The sequence below is a fragment of the Eurosta solidaginis genome, chromosome 1, assembly GCF_040869045.1.
Source record: "Eurosta solidaginis isolate ZX-2024a chromosome 1, ASM4086904v1, whole genome shotgun sequence".
Taxonomy (NCBI): domain Eukaryota; kingdom Metazoa; phylum Arthropoda; class Insecta; order Diptera; family Tephritidae; genus Eurosta; species Eurosta solidaginis.
In genome coordinates, this window is record NC_090319.1 from 292,745,561 (window position 1) to 292,771,815 (window position 26,255).

General features: G+C 37.9%; 1 protein-coding gene across 1 annotated transcript; it reads right to left on the reverse strand.

Annotated features, from left to right (window-relative positions):
• Window positions 1-1,968: 1,968 nt before the first annotated feature.
• LOC137243567 (hatching enzyme 1.2) lies at window positions 1,969-15,982 on the reverse strand. The gene is made up of 2 exons (XM_067771391.1): window positions 15,329-15,982; window positions 1,969-4,426 (listed from the first exon to the last, which is right to left on the reverse strand). Exons 1-2 carry the CDS (start codon window positions 15,489-15,491, stop codon window positions 3,618-3,620), a joined length of 972 nt encoding a protein of 323 aa, XP_067627492.1. The 5' UTR covers window positions 15,492-15,982; the 3' UTR covers window positions 1,969-3,617.
• Between the last annotated feature and the right edge of the window lie 10,273 nt (window positions 15,983-26,255).

A 26,255-nucleotide genomic window follows, 5' to 3' on the forward strand; every position in this document is an offset into this window, starting at 1 on the left:
GTAGGTTGGGGCACACAAAGTTAGCGTGTAAATCTCAGAAGAGATGCATCATTTGTGGGAAGATAGGAGGATGTGAAAACAGATGTAATAATGATACAAATAAATGCATATTATGTGGAGGGGAGGGACACAATGCGTTAAATAACAGAAATTGTCAAAGATGGCTTAATGAGAAGAAAATTACGAAAATAATTACTTGGAAAAAAATTTCCAGAAGAGAAGTCAATGAAACATATGGACATGCAATAAAAAATATCAGTCAACTTTCAGTATTGTAGGATCTTAACTATATAGATTCTAATATTCAAAATTTTGATGGAACTTTTAAAAAATCCTTAATAAATAAGAAATATATAAATTATCTAATAAAATGCAACAAAATGTACAAAAATTAGAAATCTCAGATAGAAAGAAAATAGAGTCATCTCAAAATGTTTTTAAAACAACTAATTGGAACAGAGTTGGCGAAATTGAGAAACTTATAACTTTGCTAATTAAAAAATTCAAAATAAATGAAGATGAACCATTGGTTAAACTAATTTCAAACATTTGTAAGCAGGATGTTAATAGACTTTCTTTTTCTTCTTTTGTTAATAATGGCAGTCATGAAAAAGATTCTCCAGTATAATATTCAAAGTCTTAAAGCTAATAAAAGTTATGTAGATACATTTAATAACAAGTATGACATAGACATTCTATGTCTACAAGAAATTTTCTTGCATGATGAACAAGTTATCAATCATAATTTTCAATTTAATTAAAAAAAAACAAGATCTGATGGATATGCAGGTGTGGCTATTGGTTTCAAAAAGAACATTAAATATAAAAGAATTAGGTATAGAATGCAGTTTAGAGTTTTGTTATCTAAAAGGAAAAAGCGAATCTTACTAATAGAATAGTTGATATACAAGATGCAGTAAAGGCAATTGATGAATGGAAAGTAGCTGTTAAAGAGGAGGAAAGGAAAAATTTTTTAAGCAAAGTGAGGAAGTAAATTCTAATCCAAATAGTAATGAATCGTGGAAATTTATATCGAACATTAATGGCAGAGAAGAAAATAAAATTGATATTTGGAATGATGAAAATAATTACAATTATTTACGCTTGTTGGAAAATCAATCGATTCAGTGTATAATGATATTGCTCCATTACTTGATACAAAAATCTCTAATGATCAATTAGAGGTATCGTTTGACAAATTTATAACACATTTAGAGAAAAAAAAAAACAAATACACGGCAGGTGGGGCTGATAAAATTACATATGATAATATAAAAAATTTATCAACTAAAGCTAAATATAAATTTTTTTAAACAGCTTGAACTTCATTTTCAAAATAATATAGTTAGAGATAGCTGGCGGATTATTAAAATTATACCTATTCCTAAATCAAATAAAAATCTAGAGGATATTAGAAATTTTCATCCTATTTCTTTAATATCGGTAGTTGTTAAAAGTTTAAACATGTTACTGAAAGAGGAAATAGTTAGGATATCTGATAAATTTGAAATTATAACACAACAAAGTTTTGCATATCGCAATATCTTTTGACAGAAATAAAATGTTTAATTTCCGCTGCGTCCTTTGACACTTCTTCCGATATTTTTTTACGAGTTTTAGCAGTTGTGAGCTAAAGCAAAGATTACCGCAAATCAAAATATTTGCCAATTAAATCGAAATATTGTTCCGGTTGAGGCCAATTATAATTATTAATAAACCAATCGATGTCCTTAAACAGTTATTTCTAAGACTTAACGAAAGATAAAATGTAGAGTTAGTTCCTACCTATTTCACGACTTCGCCAAATAAACCACACATTCAACTGAGTCTATAATAACTTTCACTGTGTTAAATTTAATTTATTACTATCTTTATTACATGCGGAAATCAAAAATTCCTCTTTCAAAAATTCCTCTTCTTTACCACTATTAATAGCAATATGTCATCACAAAACAACGGTTACTTTAATTAATTTTTTAAATAAAACCAAGTAGAATATTATATGAGTATCATTTTCAGCGGAACCCCTTTATGAACTTCGCGACCAGCAGAGGTTTTAATGAGACTGCTCATGCTCATTATAAAGAAGATATGCTGGAGATGCGTGATGATGAAAAATCAGCATTGGAGTCTATTTATGATCAAGTTTTCGAGGCAAAGGAGAAAAGTATTGTCTGGAGTATGTAATTTAAAATTGATCACTTATTGATACACAACCCAACGGAGCGACGCAAATAAATGAATTTGGCAGCTGAGGCAACGAAGCCAAAAGCTAAGCCAAAAGTTTTTGGTAAAGCACATTGTCGTAATTTTGATCGTGATGGCACTTGTAGATTTGATCTAAAATGTCCTTTGCACATTTGGCTCCAGCAAAGGCTGACAGCGATGAGCTACGTAAAAACGAGAAGGTGCTTTACAATGATAACAAGTTCAAGCCCATCCACTTATTAAATAATTTATTTTTAGGGTTCCTAAATGATAACGAGGAAGAGAACTGGTTCTTTCTAGAGATTCGTTTTCAACCTAATACCAAATATCCTTATGAAACATCATTAATCTACCTCAAAAAAACATGTCACGAAATAACGAAAAAGAAGGAGGATGAATTGATTCGTGAGTTAGAATATACAGATATTAAGTCAGAGACTGCTGTGCCTGGAAAGAGCATAAAAGATGATAAATTAAGTTGGCGCAAATGTATGGACGTTACTGAAGCTAATACAAGCGCGTTAATTAAGATTTTTTAATTCAACTAAATTTTATGTTTTATGGCTTTGTATATTACTATTAATGAATAATGAATTTCGTATATTTATAAATCAATATGATTTAAATAAGATACATACTTATAATAAATAATAACAACATTTTAATACTACTTGTAAACATGCGAGAACGTACGTATACACGTTAATAGCTGTGTTTTTTTACATCTATATACATATACACTTAAATTTTATATGACTGCTAAGCGTTAAACTTTATATAAACTTCTGAAATTGCTGCGCAGAAAATTAGTATGTACTCCTAAATTTCAATACGCATTATACTCAGATGTAACTGAAATGTGTGTCTATGTTTTACCTCTACAAATGGAATGGTGTGTGTCCACTAATTACCGCAACCGATTCAGCTATAGCGTATATTCCTTCGCATAGCATTGCAGCACCAGGGTAACCGCTGCGTATTAATTCGCTGGACTTTGTTGATATGTTGATGTCTGCGTAGAGCTCTTGCAGATCCCTATTTTCGGTGCTTATCACCAACGCGTAGAGGTCCGTAAATCTTTCGAAGAGCTTTCATTCCGAGATTGATTCAAGACTAATTCGGTATTTAAGGGTCATAATGAGGCGGCCGCCTTGGTGTGGCAGTGGCATGCTCACCTACGACCCCAAAGGTCCTGGGTTCATGGCTCGTGAAAAGCAACATCGAGAAAAAATTCTCAGGGGGTCACCTCTCGGCAGTGGTTTGGCAAACACTCCAATATATAGTTGCTTTCGCAGTTAAAAAGTAGCAGGACGCAAATTCTCCTGGGGGAATATACGTATATAGTATATACGTGTAAAAAACACAGCTAATATATATCAATTTTCGAATACATATTCTAATTCTTATAACTATAGTCCTAATAAATTACAAAAACTTTTATACATTCGAGCATGTCTACCATTCAAACAACCATATAAATCGTTGATTTTCAGACAATCCGTTTTACTAATCGTTTTTCTTTGACCAATTCGTACACCTGGTTGTAACGGTGTCATAGTGGGTTTCTCTCCTTTCTTCTTGCTAAAATAATATTCCCCATAATGCATAACAGAATTATAATCATAATCAAATGAATGTTTGCCTTTCTTTTTAGAAATTAATTTAAAATTTTTACGATATTTCGGTACAATATTGTCCCAATGTATTTTAACATAATTATCACGATCTGCTCTGGATTGTTCATGATATATACCGATCGCATGCATAACTTCGTGCATAATGCGTCCTTCGCTGCTAAAACAATGTGCACTCGTTTCGTCTGGTTGTTGTAATGAGATAACTTGTTCACCACCACGTTTACCCACAAACGACCAACAGCCGAGTGGTGCATCATCAACGGGTGGTGTAATGAGTACATAATCTTCGTCCTCGCCATCGTAGTGTATAAAATTCATACAGGTTAAAGCGTTGAATGTTTTTAGTGCGCGTTCAATGGCTGAGCGTTCGTTGTTGTTATATAAGTGACTGATTTCGAAGGGTATAGTCGCATTCGGCCACAAACGTTTTGGGTGCTTCATCGGATTAACTCCTAATCGCAATGATATATATGTGTATGGATCAATTGCAATGTCACCCTGATAGAGACGTGGCAATGTTTCGGGATCATCTAAAACTGTTTCACTATCATCCCAATGCTCTGTGTTCGAGTTCAGCGAATCTGTGCAAATAAAGAGAGATATTTATCACACGATACACAATATTAGAAAATGAAATTGATGAGATTAGTATATTTATATACCACACTCAAAACCCTTAATGTGTTCTCAAATATTTCAGCTTTGTTCGTGGGAAAACCATCTCAAAAGTTTAGGATGCTGGAAAAGAAGTTACACGCGTAAAGCAGACCGTGAAAATTCGTGGAGCTTCGAATGTTAGGTATGCCGGAAAACTTTACCAAAAAATCCGGCGGATTACGAAAGTCCCAAGAACAAAGTTAATTTCTGCTGGAATGATAATGGCGACCCAGTAACAGTTGTAAAAAGGGTACTTAGTCTGCTAGATAGCGAGAGAGATGACGAATTCGATGAGAATCTTAATATCTCGGCTAAAACATAACAAGGCTTCGGAAAATAATTAACTAACGCCGTGGTGACGGCGGTTGTCGCAGAGTAACCGAAATATATCGGATTTTTTCAAAGAAAACTTGCTTTTTCTTTTTTTTACTGACCGCGAGCCGGCACAGAAAATATAAAAATACGCCGTGCTGTTTAAACACGGAGGGACAGAGTTATAAAGGCCATACAACAAATCCCATGCAAAATGCGGTCGGACTAATTTAAAGTGTTTTGCCCAACTCACAAGAAAGGCAATGCCACAAACCTCGCGAACTATTGCGAAATCAGTCTATGTACCTGTTATGGAAAGTTCTTTTCTATCTAGCGTAATCAGCGAAAGGCTGAAATTCGATCAATTGCTGGACCTTTTCAAACAGTTTCTTTTAAAACCTTCTGTAATTTCAGCATTGTATTGTCCGTCCGCTCTCGAAATGGTCGGGTTATTACCTTAATGGTGCTTTGTTACCGGAACGTACCGGATCTATATCCGGCAAAGGAGCATCAACGTCGATAATACTCCCCAAAACCTTCGGGTTCAATTCAACCGAAATTTCTGTAAATTTTTATCCATCGCAACAAGATGGTGAATCAACTGCGCACGAATCGTTGATTCGTAATTGACCGTTTTAGTAGTCAAATGAACAAAAAAAGTTCTTGCGACAGCTTTGTATGAAAGTACCTACATATGTTGCCATATAAATATGTAAATAAATGTAAGGCGCGATAACCTCCGAAGAGATTTTAGGCCGAACTTCTCTAACAATTTGCGTCTTGCTCCTTTTTAATTTTTCTTACAAATTGGCGGGACGGGACCTACTTGTTTTTTGCCGACTCCGAACAACATCTGCAAGGCATATGAGTTTTCACTGGGAGCATTTCATGGCAGAAATACACTCGGAGTGCTTGCCGAACACTGCCGAGGGGCGATCCCGCTTAGAAAATTTTCTTCTAATTGAAAAGGCTTGTTTCTAAAATTTTGATGTTGTTTTGCCCGTGGTGTGAACCCAGGTTCTTCGGTGTGGTAGGCGGAGCACGCTACCATCACACTTACTAACCGAATTTCAATTGGGCGCACATCAAATATGCTGGCACACATTAAACATTATACACTTTATTATTTTGTTTTATTAAACACACTTTCACCAAATTTTATAATTTATTTAATTTATAGTTTTGAACTTCGCTCTGCAAATAGAAATGAAAATAGTAGTCACAATTTGTTTTGCCAGGTTAGCCTTTTGGAGGCTAGATTTAGCCTTTTTTTTTGCCTTTAGCCTCGAAATTTTGTGTTTAGCTTCGTGACATTTTTCTAGCCTTTTTTACTCCGAATATATTTTTAAAAATTTCTAAAATAAAATAATTTCAATAGTTCCTGTGAACACCTAATACCTAATAATATGAGTTCTCTACAAAAGATTAATTCTTTTTCTGCTAAAAATTCATTGAAAATTTCAAAGCCAGATGTATTTTCTTACTTTGAAAAAGAGAAGTATAGTTATTCTAAAAGTCAAATAGCATTAATAGAGCTGCAGTGGCGAAAACTTATAACTATACAATGGAAAAATGTAAACTCCACCATGGAATTTTGGTCGGAAGTCCGAGAACATAAAAATGCATTAAACGAACCTCCTTTTTTTAGAACTTGTCGAATTCATATTTAGTTTTTTAGTATTACCACTCAGTAACGCGGAGGTTGAAAGAGTTTTTAGTGGCATGAAAATTCTGAAAACTAAATTAAGAAACAAACTAAAAATTAAAATGCTTAATGCGCTGCTTAATATTAGATGCTCGTTAAAACGCTTATCTAAATGTTGTAATGACTTTGAAATTACCTATGATCTCATATCTATAGTAAATAGCCAAACTTTTGTACCCAGACATAAGCTCTTCTGATTCTTCAGACAGGGAATATTTTATATAAATAATTAGTTTGTAATTTTTTTTTATGTATATACACATATGCAATCATTTAAAGTAATTCCATGTGCTAGTCAAAGAAAATCTGCCTGATATGTTTTGAAACAGGAAGTTATGCTTAAGTTATGTTTATAAGTTTTTTTATAAAAAAATTTTTATGAATTAACCAAAAAATTTCTGGCCTTTTTTTAGCTTCTTTTTTTTCTAAACTTAGCCTTTTCTAACCTTTTTTTTTGCCAATCTAGCTTCTTTTTTATGCATCACCTGGCAAAACTGGTCACAAAACTGTTTCTCAATTCCATGGCGGAACGATACAAGGTGGCAGCATGGAACAGCTGATTATAAACTTTTTTTATTTAATTTGATAAATCAACTTCCGGCGCAGTACGATTTTGACATTTGTCCATCGAATTTACAAACAAAGTACATGGGATTTTTATTTATGTTTGTAGGTATGTCACCATGCTGCCACCTTGTATCGTTCCGCTATGCTCAATTCTTTCAATTGCAGCTCAGCTCATTCTCAATTTCTTCTCTCGCATGTAGTTGCCACACTTGATTGTTTCGAACAAAACTTGTAGTATAAATGTTTGACGTAACATTTTAAAAAGAGAACTTGTAAGTTATAGAAAAGTAAAGAATCAAATCGCAGGAAGGTAATTCACCATTGGAGTAATTTTACATGTAATTCGGCAAGTTTAATTTTCGTAACACTTTAAGTTGAAACGATTCCAAAACAAGTAAGGAAGGCTAAGTTGGGGTGCAACCGAACATTACATACTCAGCTGAGAGTTATGAAGACAAAATAAGGGAAAATCACCATGTAGGAAAATGAACCTATGGTAACCCTGGAGTGTGTTTGTATGACATGTGTATTAAATGGAAGGTATTGAAGAGTATTTTAAAAGGAGTGGGCCTTAGTTTTATAGGAGGACGCCTTTTCGAGATATCGCCATAAAGGTGCACCAGCGGTGACTCTAGATTTTGTTTGTACGATATGGGTATCAAATAAAAGGTGTTAATGAGTATTTTAAAAGGGAGTGGGCCTTAGTTCTATAGGTGGACGCGTGAAGGCGTTTTCGAGATATCGACCAAAATGTGGACCAGGGTGACCCAGAACATCATCTGTCGGGTACCGCTAATTTATTTATATATGTAATACCACGAACAGTATTCCTGCTAAGATTCCAAGGGCTTTTGATTTCGCCCTGCAGAACTTTTTCATTTTCTTCTACTTGATATGGTAGGTGTCACACCCATTTTAAAAATTTTTTTCTAAAGTTATATTTTGCGTCAATAAACCAATCAAATTACCATGTTTCATCGCTTTTTCGTATTTGGTATAGAATTATGGCATTTTTTTCATTTTTCGTAATTTTCGATATCGAAAAAGTGGGTGTGGTCATAGACGGATTTCGTTCATTTTTTATACCAAGATAAAGTGCGTTCAGATAAGTACTTGAACTAAGTTCAGTAAAGATATGTCGATTTTGCTGTAGTTATCGTGTTAACGGCCATGCGGAAGGACAGACGGACGACCGTGTATAAAAACTGGGCGTGGCTTCAACCGATTTCGCCCATTTTCACAGAAAACAGTTATCGTCCTAGAGTCTAAGCCTCTACCAAATTTCACAAGGATTGGTAAATTTTTGTTCGACTTATGGCATTAAAAGTATCATAGACAAATTAAATGAAAAAGGCCGGAGCCACGCCCATTTTGAAATTTTCTTTTATTTTCGTATTTTGTTGCACCATATCATTACTCGAGTTGAATGTTAACATAATTTACTTATATACTGCAAAGATATAAAATTTTTTGTTAAAATTAGACTTAAAAAAATTTTTTTTTTAAAGTGGGCATGGTCGTTCTCCGATTTTGCTAATTTTATTAAGCATACATATAGTGATAGGAGTAACGTTCCTGCCAAATTTCATCATGATATCTTCAACGACTGCCAAATTACAGCTTGAAAAACTTTTAAATTAACTTCTTTTAAAAGTGGGCGGTGCCACGCCCATTGCCAAAAGTTTTACTAATTTTCTATTCTGCGTCATAATTTCAACTCACCTACCAAGTTTAATCGCTTTATTAGCATTTGGTAATGAGTTATCGCACTTTTTCGGTTTTTCGAAATTTTCGATATCGAAAAAGTGGGCGTGGTTATAGTCCGATATCGTTCATTTTAAATAGCGATCTGAGATGAGTGCCCAGGAACCTACGTACCAAATTTCATCAAGATGCCTCAAAATTTACTTAAGTCATCGTGTTAACGGACGGACGGACGGACGGACATGGCTCAATCAAATTTTTTTTCGATATATGGAAGTCTATATCTATCTCGATTCCTTTATACCTGTACAACCAACTGTTATCCAATCAAAGTTAATATACTCTGTAAGCTCTGCTCAATTGAGTATAACAACTCAAACTTTTATTTTGTCGGAAACATCAACATGAAACAAGGATTTTTTTTTTATTATCTTATTAGATTCGTTCGCATGAGTGAAAATTCATAAAAACTTGAACAAAATGTTACTTTGGAAAAATGCTGTTCGTTCAAGCAAAACTTTTGCAATAAGAGGGCGCCATTTGGCATTTCGCTTGGACGAGAAGTTGCACGCTTCCCAAGGCAGTCGGTTCTATGTACCGGAGCGACTCGGGATTTTTCCCGACCAAGGACTGTCATTTCAGTGTGACCCTCCCACAAATTGTCATCCTCCCAGCAGCTCCTTGCAGCAGGATTGCTCCATATTCTCTTACTCCGGGAAGGCTTCGAATCGAATCCGGGTCCGTCTCCTGACCCCGGTCCTGAGAAATGGTTTTGCTGCATCTGCCGGAAAAGAATCTTTTTAGGACGGTCATACTCTGTTCAGTGTGTCTCGTGCAAGGGATGGTTGCATCGGAGAGGTTGTTCTGGGCTTGATCCCAAAACCCGACGTCCACGTAACTTTTATTAATCTTTTGTGGCTCCTTGCTGTTCACGCCCAAGGGCGTCCCGTAGTCTACGTCTAAGCGCCCCCCACTACCTTCCAGCAGCCCCGCTGCTCAGCAAGCCACAACAAGTACCCGCTGCTGCTCGCGCCCCACGGCGCCAACAACTCAAACAGCCGCTATCACTCATAACTACAATCTTCGTAGCAGAGTCGGAAGCAATGCTGAGCAACAGCCCCTGCCCCCGTCTTCTCCACCCCTCTTTTCCGGCAGCAATCGTGTAGGTCAGGGAAACAGACTCTTAGTCCCTACCTCCGTTTGCACCGTTTGCCAGCACAGAATATATATGTTTGCGACATCCGCCCAATGCAGCTCCTGCCTTGGGTGGTGCCACTTCCCTAGATGTTCTGGTCTCCGCGACGGCAACCCCCCGACGGGTTTCATCGCGCCATGTTGCCAGGTCGCAAACCCAAATCATCCGGGTACCCCAATGCTTGCCCAAGGACGCCCAGTCCTAGGGCCACAACAGCAATTGCGTCCTGGCCTTCCCCAACCCAGGCGTAGTCACCCGTCACTTACCCCCAGAGTGACGACGTCTCCCCTTATGCACTTCAGAATTCTGCAGTTAAACTGTAATGGACTAACTGGGAAGATTACGGAGATAGTCGATTTCATGAAGCGGCACAACATCCGCATTGCTGCGATTCAAGAGACTAAACTCACAGCAAGATCTGCATTGCAGACCTGCTCTGGGTATAACGTCCACAGGAAAGACCGCGAGAGTGGAAATGGAGGCGGTCTCGCGTTTATCATACACCACTCTGTGCAATATTGTATATTTGATCCTGGCATCGACCGCAGGGACAATGTCTTAGAACGTCAAGGCCTATCTGTCCGGTCAGGCGATGCAAACCTAGAAATCATCAACATCTACATCCCTCCTGCCACCTGTTGCCCCAGTGGATACCGCCCTAATATCAGGGCCTTACTCACTGGCAAAAATCGCATTATCTTAGGCGATTTCAATGCCCATCATGACCTATGGCATTCAAACTTACGGGCGGACAGTAGGGGTGAGATGTTGGCGGATCAAATAGAAGAAACGACATTCTGCACAATAAACGGAGACGCCCCCACACGTATGGTAGGAAGCTGTCACAGCTCGCCAGATATCTCAATCGTGAGCGCAGAACTCGTAAACTGCGTCAACTGGCAGCCGATGGTAACATTGGCATCCGACCACCTGCCCATACTTATTTCGCTTGAGCGTAACGCCGACTTCATCGTCACTGAAAAACGCACTTTCATGAACTTCAAAAAAGGAAAGTGGGAAGAATATAAATCCTTTACAGACAGCCGCCTAGCTGCCCTCCCTATCCCGACTGATGCCCGCCAAGGGGACCGTGCCTTCCGTAAGGTCATTAAATCCGCCTCGGCACATTTCATTCCCGCCGGGAGAATTCCAGAAATCCGGCCCCACTTCCCGGCGGAGGCCGCAAACTTAGCGAGAGAACGTGACCTTATAAGACAGCTTGACCCAGGCGACCCCCAAATAAGGGATATAAACAAACGCATCAGATTGCTTGTAGATGAACACAAGCGGGCGAAATGGGAGGAGCACCTAAGAGGTTGTAACCTCTCTACCGGTGTGGGTAAACTTTGGTCCACCGTAAAGTCCCTATCGAATCCGACTAAGCACAAAGACAAAGTTTCCATCGCCTTTGGCGACAAAGTGCTGTCGGACGCGAAAAAATGCGCGAGCGCTTTCTGCCGACAATATATAATGCATCCTACGGTCGACAAAGATAGACGGAGAGCCAATAGACGCGCACATAAACACAAATTCAGCGCGTCACCAATCACCATCACCGCTAAAGAGGTTAGGGACGCCATTGGTCGTGCTAAACCATCCAAAGCAGTGGGCCCAGACGGCATAGCCATGCCGATGCTTAAAAACCTAGGGAAAGAGGGGTTCAAATATTTAGCGCATGTCTTCAATCTGTCTCTTTCCACCTTTGTCATACCTGAGAAATGGAAAATGGCCAAGGTGGTCCCGCTACTAAAGCCTGGGAAACCAGCTAACATAGGTGAGTCGTATCGTCCGATATCTCTCCTATCGCCAGTGGCAAAGACGCTTGAAGCCATTTTGCTCCCTTATTTCCAAGCAAATTTGCAGCTAGCCCCTCATCAGCATGGCTTCAGAAAACTCCATAGCACTACCACCGCGCTAAATGCGATTAGCACCCAGATAAATTGCGGTTTAAACCAATACCCCACCATAGAACAGTACTCGTAGCGCTAGACCTATCAAAAGCTTTTGATACGGTCAACCATGGCTCGTTACTGCAGGACCTGGAAGGGTCTACCCTTCCCCCATGTCTTAAAAGGTGGACCGCAAATTATCTGGGTGGTCGGCAGGCATCGGTGCAATTTAGAAACGAAACATCAAAACCAAGGAGAATTAAACAGGGGGTGCCACAGGGTGGTGTCCTATCCCCACTTTTGTTTAATTTCTACATATCTAAGCTACCTTCACCACCGGAAGGAGTCACAATCGTTTCCTACGCCGATGACTGCACAATAATGGCCACAGGCCCAGGCCCAAAGATCGATGCGCTATGCAATAAAATAAATGGCTACCTCCCTGATCTCTCCAGTTTTTTCGCCTCGCGAAACCTGGCATTATCACCGACTAAATCTTCTGGCGGCCACTGTGGTGTGATGGTAGCGTGCTCTGCCTACCACACCGTATGCCCTGGGTTCGAACCCCGGGCAAAGCAACATCAAAAATTTAGAAATAAGGTTTTTAAATTAGAAGAAAATTTTTCTAAGCGGGGTCGCCCCTCGGCAGTGTTTGGTATGCGCTCCGGGTGTATTTCTGCCATGAAAAGCTCTCAGTGAAAACTCATCTGCCTTGCAGATGCCGTTCGGAGTCGGCATAAAACATGTAGGTCCCGTCCGGCCAATTTGTAGGGAAAATCAAGAGGAGCACGACGCAAATTGGAAGAGAAGCTCGGCCTTAGATCTCTTCGGAAGTTATCGCGCCTTACATTTATTTTTTATAAATCTTCCGCGACCTTATTTACAACATGGATGCCCCAAATGTCGACCATTTTGAACATCCACGTCGATGGCACTACACTACCGACTGTCCGACACCCCAAAATCTTGGGTGTGACGTTTGATCAGGATCTACATTTTGGTGAGCACGCAGCCGCAATTGTTCCGAAAATTCAGAGCCGTAACAAAATCCTCAAATCCCTCGCTGGCAGTACTTGGGGAAAAGATAAAGAAACGCTCATGACTACATACAAAGCAATTAGCCAGCCGATTACGTGCTACGCGTCACCCATATGGTCGCCAAGCCTAAAAATCACCCACTGGAAGAAACTACAGGCCTGCCAAAATACTGCTCTCAGAATCGCCACGGCCTGTCTTCTTATGTCCCCAGAACATCATCTGCATAATAAGGCGAGAATACTCCCCATCAGGGAGAGAAATGAGATGCTGACCAAACAGTTCCTGTTGAATACCCAGAAACCTGGGCATCCCAACAGGCATCTGATTGATGAACCAGCACCGCCTAGGGGCTTAAGGAGTCATCTCCGTAAGCATTTTGAGGAAATACGGCACCTGAGAACCCAGCCGTATGAAGTGAAAAAACACAAGCAGGTCCTTGGTGAACTCCATAAACAGGCGTCGGACCTTTATGCCGGGAATTGCCCGGTGAATCCAGTACTTAACGAAAATTATCCAAAACTTGCGGAAGAGGAACGCATACTCCCCAGGGAAACGCGTGTCACTCTTGCTCAACTTCGTTCTGGATACTGTAACAGGTTAAACTCTTACCTCCAGAATCAACCCCGTCATACAAAATGTATGCCCCGCTTGCAATGTGTCCCCACATGACACCAACCATCTCTTCAATTGTAATGTGGAACCAACGCCTCTAACACCCCTTTCCTTATGGTCCGCCCCTGTTGAAACGGCAAGTTTCCTTGAACTCCCGTTAGAGGATATTGATGACAATTTGTGATCGGTCGCGGCTATTAGGTGGGGCGAGCATTGCTACAACAACAACAACAACAACGAGAAGTTGCAAAATTGTACCCGATTGATAGGTGTCCCGGTATCTCATAATTTTTTGCACAGAAAATTCAAAAAAGGGTTTTTTCGTTTTTTTATTTTGGTTTTTTTTTTAACAAGTGGTACCATCGTCATAAGTACAAAGTAGAGAGCGCAGTGAGCGTAAAATTCTCTATAAAATTTGCTCATGTATTGACAGTTGAGCGCCGTTGAATTTACCTGTGAGATCAGATGTGTTAACAGAAAAATCAGTTAAGATTGATTAGGAATCTGTCAATTTTACAACCTTTTGTTAACTTAAGAGCGACAATTTCTCTTCTGTTGAAATGACTAAACTAATTTGTTCGCTTGACAAATAACTCGGTCGAATTAACCATAAGTCGATCAATTTCACCGAACCTCCGTTAAGTCAAGAACAACAGAACCGATTTGTTGATTTTACTAGCAACATTTCTTTCAGTGTTTGCCAAATGACGTTGAGTAGAACCACTACCTCCCTAAGGGTTGGGAAGGGCTTCAGACGGTCCGACTTCCTTCAGTGTAATTTCTTTAAAATAATTCTGAGAACCAACTTATAGTAGCAGATGATTACATAAAATTGCTGCAGTAAGCTGATATCACTGTCGCAAACAAACCGTAACGCGACTCTTGCAGTAAAGGCGGACCAGAAGAGGAAATTGTTCTTATCAAGCAAGGAAAGAATGGAGGCTTTTGCGCCTTAGAAGCTACTGTTGACAGATATAAAGTGGAGACTTTCCGATGGATGAAGTCCTGCCTATCGAGGAGCTAGCATTTTCTGCCAAATAAATGACAGCTAAGAAATCAAATGGAGAATAAATCTTACTAAGAAGTGCTACGATGGACTGAGTAGCCAATTGAATAGTGAAGTTCTCTTTCGACAAACAAAAATTACGCTCGGTAAGTCTCTCAGCTTGTAGTAGTTCTCCCGAAGATTTATGGTATTTCCCGTGATGCCAATGGTACTCTGATATCCACATCGTTTAACGATTAAAATCCTAATGGCTTCCCTGGCTAGGTTAAGTTATGCGAACGAAAGCTTAGAAAGTATTCCTGTCGACAACTTTATTTAGTAGCAGAAAAAGGACAAAGCATCCACTATGTTGGTAGTGAGGCGTAGAAAAACTAAACGAACTGCGCAAGCATAAAAGGGCTTTGAAAGAAGGTTTCTCAACAGAATTCAGCGGGCCGTGCAAGCTGTGTAAGTTTCCCTTCACTTTGTAAAGCCGTTTGCATCGTGCCTTACACATTCTTTTGGAATTTTTGGATTAAATGAACATCATCCTTATGAGACCTAACGCCGCAGTTCTCCCTGTTAAGAAGATAAATGAAATACAGAACAAGCCGTGTCTGTAAAATGCTTAGAAACCTCAGAATTTTAACAGAGAGCTGATTGATGCAAAATCGCCTTCGAGGAACAGAAGGGGACATCTGGAAGAGATTCGGCCCTCATCCCTACATGGTCGGGAAAGTTTTATATCAATACTCAAAATACATTTAGGTACATGGGCCTAGTTAAATATACTGAACACTTTGTTTGTTATTAAGCTACCTGCAGGGCTTATATATTCATGATCGAATAAATCCACACCCATCGGTTTGTATCTGGTCTTAATTTTGGCATTAGCAGCTTGATAAACGATTCCACAGCTCACGAGTACCAACAACAACCAAAATCGCTGAACCCGATTTAAATGTCTGCTTGCAGTCCTCATTATTTAAACTTATCACGAGAGCTCACTAAACGTTATTTTCTAAGTTCACTTAAAAGCCACGAAAAACACAATGGGTTAGTGAATCTCTTTATTATGGCATACAATTTGCACTTAAATATGCCAAACATAACAAACAAACAAACACACACGCCAAACTTGCTTGTGTTAATCTTTTGAAATATCTACTTGCTTATTTGAATATAATTAATGTAATAAAATTAACTTATATATATGTATATATTTTTTTTAGCAATGTTAGCTAATGCCGTTAGGTGTTTTGATTTTTGGCATTGTTAGCTAGTGTGGCTGAGATTTAGCAGCATTCGCGCATGCGTAGTTAAGGTAAAGCAATGTGAAATTATTATGAAACAACTGAATGTAGATTAACTGCGATATAATATTTGTAAATTAATTTCCGAAATAACTTTTATTTAGTACGTATAAACAACCGATTACACCGATATTACAACCAAAGCCGCAACAATACTCTGTATTCGATCACCTACGATTTACGACTGCGGTTGATATCAGTAAACGATCATCAAGTTGAAAGAAATCACTAAACATACAAAATTACTCAACTATAAACTCACCTTCTTATACGCTACATTATGGTGGTCCTCATAAATTAGATAAACGATTTGTTCCAGTCTCAACCCTAATTCCAAGTAATTCAAAAGTATGACATATAAATTTTGCTTCCGGTTGTAGACTGTCAAGCGGTGTTGCTTAGGGCTCAAAGTTAAGATACTTCTATGAAGATTAAAAATGTAAATTCTTGTTTTCTTGTATTTAATACCCAACATCGGTACTAGTTTAGGAGACAATATCACATACAAATTTTGGTCCGGATTGGAAACGAGAGATATCGCACAGTGGCTAAAGTTCAGATATTAATACATTGACTGTTGAGTGGAATATCAGCTTATCACGGTTGCAGTTTCGAGAATCTCATTTCCCAGATAACTTTTTAAGAACACCTTTCCCCCTATTGCGAGTGTCGATTGGAAAAGCATCGACCATTTGTCGATTCCTTTTTTTCCATTTAAGTTAGTCACTATGCAAGTAAATCGCCAAATACTTCGACCTTTATAAACAAGTATCTATAATATATTATACGAAGAAGATTTTGATATTCTTGTTTTAATATTTCGATTTATATAACATATTTTCTATCCACTATAAAGATAATCGATTATAGCTCAGCGATCGACACTCGCAATAAGGGTGCCTATTTATTTAAAATTCTGTTTCGAAAAGTCCCGATCACCGAATTTCCTTGAAGAATGCTATTTTTCACAGAAGGTCTATCTAACGTCAAAATGTATTGGGCTTGCGTGTTTGAAATTCTGACAAATTCTGAGATCGGGCGCTTTTCAAAATTTTCTGAGAAAGGGCGTTTTTGAAAGGGAAGTTGCGGTATTCCACACAGCAGTCGATATAGAGTCTTCATAGTATATTTACACTGGACCCCAGTACAACTCGCGTTAACTATTTCCAATCTGATTTGGGGTCTCCATATATCTTAACTTTGAGCGTATCGCACACCAGCCGGTAAAAAAATGTAAGTTATATTTTTGATATAAGTATTACTGTTTAAAAGAAGATATTGGAAAATATCGGTTATCTGCTTTATGAGGACCGTCTAAATGTATATATGAAACTAAGTTTATAGCTGAGTAATTTTGTGTGTTTTATGCGCAGTCGTTAATTGTGGGTGATCGAAAATAGAGTTTAGTTGCGGCTTATGGTTATAGAATGTGATACTGGAAAAATCCTTTATTTGATGTATATGGACCACCCTAATTTACAAACGTATTTGTTTACATATGAACATAAGTAGAGCTATGAGTATGGTTTTTACAAAATTCGAGCCTACATACTGAAACTATTAGATACATTTCATTTATATGTACGTTAACCTGGGTCGATTTGTATGGACGAAAGTGCTTTTGAAAATTCTGCTTTTTTAAAATTCTGCTTTCTAAAATTCTGCTTTCAAAATTCTGTAAAATATAATGTTAACAATGTTAAAGAGGTCATGTAATTATTTTGAAAAAGTGTGCCATGCACAGTAATTCTGCGTAGAACACCTTTCTGCAAAGGCGGCCTTCGGCCGCGCTTATAAATCCTGACTACGCCATGCCAAGTCCGGGTGTGTGGTATAACCGTGGCTACCGCCACGGTGATGTCCTTCTGCGTAGTATACCCTTCTGTGTAGGCGGCCTTCGACCGCACTTTAAAAAAATAACCCTTAGCCGATCCAACACCGGCTACGCCATGCCATGATTCCGGAATTTTGACTTCCAGAATTAAACATGCAGAATTTTGAAAAAGAAGAATTTTAGAAAGCAGAATTTTAAAAAGCAGAATTTTTTTGCAATTTACAGAATTTTGTCACCCTGAATTTTGAAATACAGAATAATGACACGCTCCCGACGAAAGTTAACCGATATCGCGCCATCGATTTTTCGATAAGATTGGGCTCAGGAAAAAAAGTTCCACTACGCATACCCAAAAAAATTATTTTCGAGCCTGCAAAAAATGATGAAAAGGGTAAATTTTTCAACCAAAACACTCTCCAATACCCAAAAAATATTTTTCTTTTTCAGAAAACTGTTGTAAAAACGTTGGCGGTAACAGTTTTTTGAAAAAAATATTTTTTGGGTTTTGGGGAGTGTTTTGGTCGAAAAATTTACCCTTTCGTCATTTTTTTTGCAGGCTCGAAAATTATTTTTTTGGGTATGCGTAGTGGAACTTTTTTTCCTCAGTCCAAATCCTATCGAAAATCAATGTCGCGATATCGGTTAATAAATCGACCCAGTCTAATGTACGCACCTGAGTACAGGGGCGTCTAATAAGCTCGTGCCAAAAGAGATCGTTATATTTTAAAGTTTTTTGACGATTACTTTCTTGTATTTCGGCCTATTATTTAATATATGCAAGGTATGTTTTTGGACGATTTTAATTTTATATACATATTGTAACGAATTTAGGGAAATTCCGCTTTCTCCAAACCTTTTGCCAATTGCGTGTTTAATACTATGTACAAATACACACCAAATTGGCAATTTATACCATTTGGGCAATTTAAAACGCAATTTATCATATAATACATTGTAATAATAAATTGCCAATTTAAAAAAAATGCGTAATAAATTGTTTCAAACTGCAAATGCAACCTTGTAAAGTGTGTTTATTGAGTAGATTTAAGCGTCACTTACGCATGGCTCAACTATATGGTTGGCCCATTTCATCAGCTCATTTTATTTTTTTCATTTCACTGGAGTAGGGATCGTCAAAAGAAGATGGCAAACTCAAAATGAAACCAAAACATTGAAGACATTTTCTTACAACACACAAAAATGACAAAGTTTTATGTTTTCATTCCATTCCATTCGCCTAATACCAACACGCACATTTTGACAGTCTGAAGAAAGATATGTTGTTGCTGTGGCTCGTCTCTATAAAATTACTATTGTGTAAGCTAAATTGAGTTGTATGAACACCACTCAGTTTAAATCGAAATTGCCTCAATTTTTTTTTTCAATAATAACTACTCAGCTTTCGCTCCTTTTACGCTTTCATTTACCTCGTTCAGCCATTTCTGCTAAGGTCTAGTAACTTCGCGAACTTCATGTTTGGTTACCAGTCATATATGTATATGTTTTTTTGTAGTTTATAGTCTCTCGCATAGCCATATGCGTGTGTATATGTGAGTACTAATTCGGCTGATGATTACATGTGTTCATGAGTATCTCTCCGTTGCCTTGTATGTATGTGTGTATATGATGATTGATTTGTTTACGTACATATGAATGGCTGCTTAGTATCGGCTTAGCGATGGTAGTATCACTTAGAGATGTTAATATTTGTCACAATATATATGAGAGTATCAGCGGGAAGATGGCGCAACCTCCAATTTAGGAAAAAGTGATGTATTACGATTTTCTTTCTTTTGATCTACCCATCATCATCATTAATCGGCGATTAACCGTCTAGGCGATTTTGGCCGTTGCATAGTAAGTCACTCGAGCCTTCCCTGTTTTGCGATATCTGACGCTAATTGCAAGCACCTAGGGAGATCACTTCATAATGTCACATCAGTTGTTTGACTGTCAGCTTTAGTCTTTCGCAAAATACCCTAGATAGAACCATATATGCGATCTTTAATTTATTGGAATGGGCAGAGCATACTTATGCATGCTCTTTAGCAGCTCTTCTCCCCCGTATTTGAACAGTGTGGCAGATAGTTCGTCCTTACCCGGCGTCTTGATATTCCTTAACAATTTCAACTTCGTCGTCGTCTGGTGGTTGAACGTACATTTCATCGTTAGGGATATATATTTCATCATCTCACTCGTTATCTTGTTATGAAGGAAGGTCAAATATATGCATTTTTCCTACATACATATTTACGACATCAATGGACTTATTTTATTGACCTCGTGCTAATTACCCCGGCATATGTCTGTATATTAGGGTGGTTCTTATAAATCGAAATAATGATTTATCCCAGTCTCATCTTGTTGTTGTTGTTTGTTGTTGTTGTTGTATTAACGATAAAGACACTTCCCGAAGGTTTTATCGAAGAAATGCATTTGGAATAAATCATGCGAATGAAAGTTGACGCTCCGGCCAAGAAAGTGTTTCTATCTGAACACGCCTATGGAGCCAGAGGTAGAGGGCGACCCCCACTCCGCTGGAAGGAAAAGAAGCAACTGGCGCGCCTTGTTGGCGGCCATTACCGTTTAAACGGTTAAGCGCCAATTAAGTAAGTGTAATAAATCATAAAAAAATAATTATTTTCTTTTATTGAGTTAGGATTTTTTCCCGCCGAGCTTAACATAAATCTTAACTTTGACCCGTTTGCGACACCCATAAATCTCTAACCGGGACCAAAATTTACATTCGACATTTTGATCTTGAAGTTACCGTTAAGAGAGTTGAGACTGGAAAGCATCATTTGATTTACATATAAGAACCACCCTAATATGTGGGATTCACTATAGAATAATTTTATGGCTGCATTTTAGCATTCAATGCTTTTGGTGAGTTTTCTGTAATCATTTGATACCGCCACTTAGATGATCGCAATCTTTATATAATTGAATGTTTGAAGTCTATAGGTATATTAAAAGGTTGAATCATTGGGAGTTTCTAAGTGGAAAATGTTTACAGTCTGATGATCATCGCGTCTATTTTCTAAGAAATTTCAACGAAGCAATACAAACCAAAGGTAAAAGAGAATAAAAGAAAGTGATTATATGGTGATGGATAAAAAATATACAGACCAATTCTAAATATTTTCGCGGAATTTTGTTGTCGCGGAATTTTGTTGTCGCGGATTTTTTTATTCCCGCGGAAAAATTCCTCCCATTCTTTTCTCCTAGGGAGAAGAATAATTGGTGAATTGGAATTTCGAATTTTAGAAGTCAGCTGTTTTGTCAATTGAAATTTCGTTGCGCATTTCTTATTTTGTTTAAAAAATTGTAAAGTTTAATTATTGTTGCCAATTTGTTTGAAATTAAGAAATAAAATATAAACAATGTACAGTATTTATTGCATTTCATGTGGTACTCACTGAAATGCGTAATGAATTGGTGCCACAGCAACATCAACAGAGGAGCGAAAGAAGAAGACCGGCGGGATAACACAAATCCGCCGGAGTTGCCTGCATTCATTCTGCAAAGCAATTTTCTGGCGGCCAAGTCGAGTTGAGTTCGCCTTTCGCCATATGCCAAAATCTATTTAAGCCTTCTTAAAAAATCCTTGCGCAATTTCTGGATGGCTGCATCAAATATGCGAAGAGCTATTCCGTTGCTTATGATATACTATTCGACTTAAAATAAAGAATATTGTGGTTGTTGTTGTTGTATTAACAGTGAGAATATTGCCGTAGAATGTAAATACATATTTTAGCACAAATTTGTACAAATAAGTGTTCTTTCTTAAAATAACCAATTTCCTTTAACTATTTTGATGCATTCCCTTTAATTTAACTAGTGAAAAAACTCCTATGAAATGACAGAGAAATCTCCCTCTCCCTCACATTCATAATACCTACTTTTCTCCCATAACCGGTTTCCGCTTTTTCGAACATTGTTCAGAATAGGAGGAAAGGGAGAAGTGAAAAAACTCACAAGGAGTTTTTATTTAGAATACGAGGAATGGGAGAAGGGAAAAAACTCGCACGGAATTTTCGTTTAGAATTGGGCTGATAAATTTTAAATGTCACTTTTTGGGCGAGGCACCCTAATGTACCCACATCATATGGGTAATATGAAAATATATACAGACTAAAATAAAAAAATAATATAAACAAACAATAATGCCAACATCTTCATTCGATACTTAAGCGAATCCATTGCTTGTGGTAATCGTTATTGGCTCTTGATTTGAAAGCTTTGTTTTTGACTTATTGCATGCCAAAATTTAACAAAATTCGGTACAATAATGAATCTTTTGAAAGCAATGTTCATAGATCAATAAAAACATGTAAATACATATAAATATGCAGGTGAGTGCGCATTTCAGTTGATTGTAGCAACAGCTGGCAGTCAATAAACTTGCGTAGCTGCTTTGGCCGTTATTAAAATCTGTGATATCGCTTTGCGATCGTGTTGATATCAAAGTTTATATACACATATGTATGTATGTAAATGTGCTTTAGGCCTTATCCGATTTTATGCATGTACAAATAGATTTATGTATATAAGTGCATACATATGTGTAAAAAATGTTTCACATATTCATCATTACCAGTTCTCTCGGTCGCCGTTCAAATATTTCCATTTAATCGAGCTTTGATTGTAGGGAGTAGTGGAGTAAGCTTGCGGATGGCATAAAGAGGTTATATGACAAAATTACTGTTTTTGCTGCCAAATTTTACAGAAATTAATATTCACGAATGTTGAGAAACTTTGGTTTGTAACTTGAGACCACTTCGCGGTGATGGATGGAAAGCATAAGCAGAGAACAACAACAATAATAATAATAACAACAATAATAACACAATGAACCACAACTGTAAAAAAATTATTTTTAACAGTAATAACATTGAAACAAATAAGGAACGCCACTAATAAAGGCACTATAATCAGCAGAGTAAATATAGTTTAAGACCAGATTGTCAACCTGATCAACTCGGTACTTATTGATGGGTCTATCACTTCTCCTTTATGGACTTACAATTTTGAAAATCGTGACATACTCTAAAATAAATTTAAACAATAATGAACGAAAAATACTAGAATTATTCTAAAAAACGCGTGCGAGGAAGTACAAAATCATCTGTCTTTTCATAACCAAATCATCTTACATTTGAAAATATGTTTGTTTGAAATTTTTTTTCACTAGTTCATCTTTTCACAGAAAAGGAATCTCAGCATCTACAAACTGAGTAATAAGGAGTGTTTTGTTGTACTTCTTAAGTGGCTGGCTTTACTTCTTCAGTATAACTTATTAGCTTGAAATTCGCAATCCCTGCTATTGAATTGATCTTCCATCGCTCTTTGAACTTGCATCATTATGTCGGCATGCATATGTAAACAAATAGTTTACAAAATTAATTAGAATTTTTGCATTTACACTGCGGCCTATCGTAACTTAAATTGCATTTAACCTAAATTGATTTCACTATCTTTATTTTATGCACATGGTACATATGTATGTACATATGTAATAGAGATATACGCCGCCGATAAACGCTGCCGCAGCCGCCGCCGGTTGTCAAAAATATCGGCGCGGCGGCGGCGTCCGGCGCGTATATATTTTCTACTGTTGTTGTGTTGTGAGTGTTATCGATGTGATGGTCCCTTGCCGGATACAAATCCGGTACGCTCCGGTACCACAGCACCATTAAGGTGCTAGCCCGACCATCTCGGGAACGATTTAGGTGGCCACATTAAACCTTCAGGCCATTCCCTCCCTCCCTACCCCCAAGTTCCATGAGGAGCTTGGGGTCGCCAGAGCCTCGTCTGTTAGTGAAACAGGATTCGCCGCGGATAGGAGAGGTTGACAATTGGGTTTGGAGAAGCTATATATTGCGCTGGCAGCCTGAAGGGTTGCGCTACACAGCCCCTTGAATCTGGTATTTTAGTCGCCTCTTACAACAGGCATACCTACAGCGGGTATATTCTGATCCCCTAACCCGCTGGGGTTTAGGCCATTTATTGTTCATGTCGAAAATTGGTCGGATATGATCGAAAATGGTATCAACGGATACGCATCACTGCCAGTTATAAGAAACTAATTGCGAAATTTAACTCTTTATAACTGTTCAAAAGTTATTTAAAAACAAGTAAGGAAGGTTAAGTTCGGGTGTAACCGAACATTACATACTCAGTTGAGAGCTATGGTGACAACATAAGGGAAAATAACCATGTAGGAAAATGAACCGAGGGAAACCCTGGAATGTGTTTGTATGACATACGTATCAAATGAAAGGCATGAAAGAGTATTTTATGAGGGAGTGGGCCATAGTTCTATAGGTGGACGCCATTTAGGGATATAGCCATAAAGGTGGATCAGGGTTGACTCTAGAATGCGTTTGTAAGATATGGGTGTCAAATGAAAGGTGTTAATGAGTATTTTAAAAGGGAGTAATCCTTAGTTCCATAGGTGGACGCCGTTTCGAGATATCGCCATAACGGTGGACCAGGGGTGACCCTAGAATTTATTTGTAGAATATGGGCATCAAACGAATGGTGTTAATGAGTATTTTAAAAGGGAGTGGGCCTTAGTTCTATAGGTGGATGCCGTTTCGAAATATCGCCATAAAAGTGGACCAGGGGTGACTCTAGAATGTGTTTGTACGATATGGGTATCAAATTAAAGGTATTAATGAGGGTTTTAAAAGGGAGTGGTGGTTGTTGTATAGGTGGTCGCCTTTTCGAGATATCGCCATAAAGGTGGACCAGGGGTGACTCTAGAATGCTTTTGTACGATATGGGTATCAAATGAAAGGTGTTAATGAGTATTTTAAAAGGGTGTAATCCTTAGTTCCATAGGTGGACGCCGTTTCGAGATATCGCCATAAAGGTAGACCAGGGGTGACCCTAGAATTTGTTTGTACAATATGGGTATCAAAAGAAAGGTGTTAATGAGTATTTTAAAAGGGTGTAATCCTTAGTTCCATAGGTGGACGCCGTTTCGAGATATCGCCATAAAGGTGTACCAGGGGTGACCCTAGAATTTGTTTGTACAATATGGGTATCAAAAGAAAGGCGTTAATGAGTATTTTAAAAGGGTGTAATCCTTAGTTCCATAGGTGGACGCCGTTTCGAGATATCGCCATAAAGGTAGACCAGGGGTGACCCTAGAATTTGTTTGTACAATATGGGTATCAAAAGAAAGGTGTTAATGAGTATTTTAAAAGGGAGTAATCCTTAGTTTCATAGGTGGACGCCGTTTCGAGATATCTCCATAAAGGTGGACCAGGGGTGACCCTAGAATTTGTTTGTACAATATGGGTATCAAAAGAAAGGTGTTAATGAGTATTTTAAAAGGGAGTAATCCTTAGTTCCATAGGTGGACGCCGTTTCGATATATCTCCATAAAGGTGGACCAGGGGTGATCCTAGAATTTGTTTGTACAATATGGGCATCAAACGAAAGGTGTTAATGATTATTTTAAAAGGGAGTGGACCTTAGTTCTATAGGTGGACGCCGTTTCGAAATATCGCCACAAAGGTGGACCAGGGGTGACTCTGGAATGTGTTTATACGATATGGGTATCAAATTAAAGGTATTAATGAGGGTTTTAAAAGGGAGTGGTCGTTGTTGTATAGGTGTTCGCCTTTTCGAGATATCGCCATAAAGGTGGACCAGGGGTGACTTTAGAATATGTTTGTACGATCAATTGAAAGGTATTAATGAGAGTTTTAAAAGGGAGTGGTGGTAGTTGTATATGTGAAGGCGTTTTCCAGATATCGACCAAAATGTGGACCAGGGTGACCCAGAACATTATCTGTTGGATACCGCAAATATATATATGTAATATATATGTAATACCTGCCAAGATTTTAAGGGTTTTTTAATTCCGCCCTGCAGAACTTTTTCATTTTCTTCTACTTAATATGGTAGGTGTCACAACCATTTTATAAAGTTTTTTCTAAAGTTATATTTCGCGTCAATAAAACAATCCAATTACCTTACCATGTTTCATCCCTTTTTGCGTATTTGGTATAGAATTATGGCATTTTTTTCATTTTTCGTAATTTTCGATATCGAAAAAGTGGCCGTGGTCATAGTCGGATTTCGTTCATTTTTCGTACCAAGATAAAGCGAGTTCAAGTAAGCACGTGAACTAAGTTCATTAAAGATATGTCGATTTTTGCTCAAGTTATCGTGTTAACGGCCATGCGGAAGGACAGTAGGACGACTGTGTATAAAAACTGGGCGTGGCATCAACCGATTTCGCCCATTTTCACAGAAAACAGTTAATCTATGCCCCTACCAAATTTCAAAAGGATTGGTTAATTTTTGTTCGACTTATGGCGTTAAAAGTATCCTAGACAAATTAAATGAAAAAAGGCGGAGCCACGCCCATTTTAAAATTTTCTTTTATTTTTGTATTTTGTTGCACCAATTACTGGAGTTGAATGTTGACATAATTTACTTATATACTGTAAAGATATTACATTTTTTGTTAAAATTTTACTTTCAAAAAAATTTTTTTTTAAAAGTGGGCGTGGTCCTTCTCCGATTTTGCTAATTTTTATTAAGCGTACATATAGGAATAGGAGTAACGTTCCTGCCAAAT

Excerpts from the sequence above, each read along its gene's own strand:
- LOC137243567 (XM_067771391.1), bottom strand. The coding sequence starts at position 15,491 with ATGAGGACTGCAAGCAGACATTTAAATCGGGTTCAGCGATTTTGGTTG. Across the intron at positions 4,427-15,328 it reads TGAATATATAAGCCCTGCAG|ATTCGCTGAACTCGAACACA; the intron begins GTAGCTTAATAA and ends TTATTTGCACAG.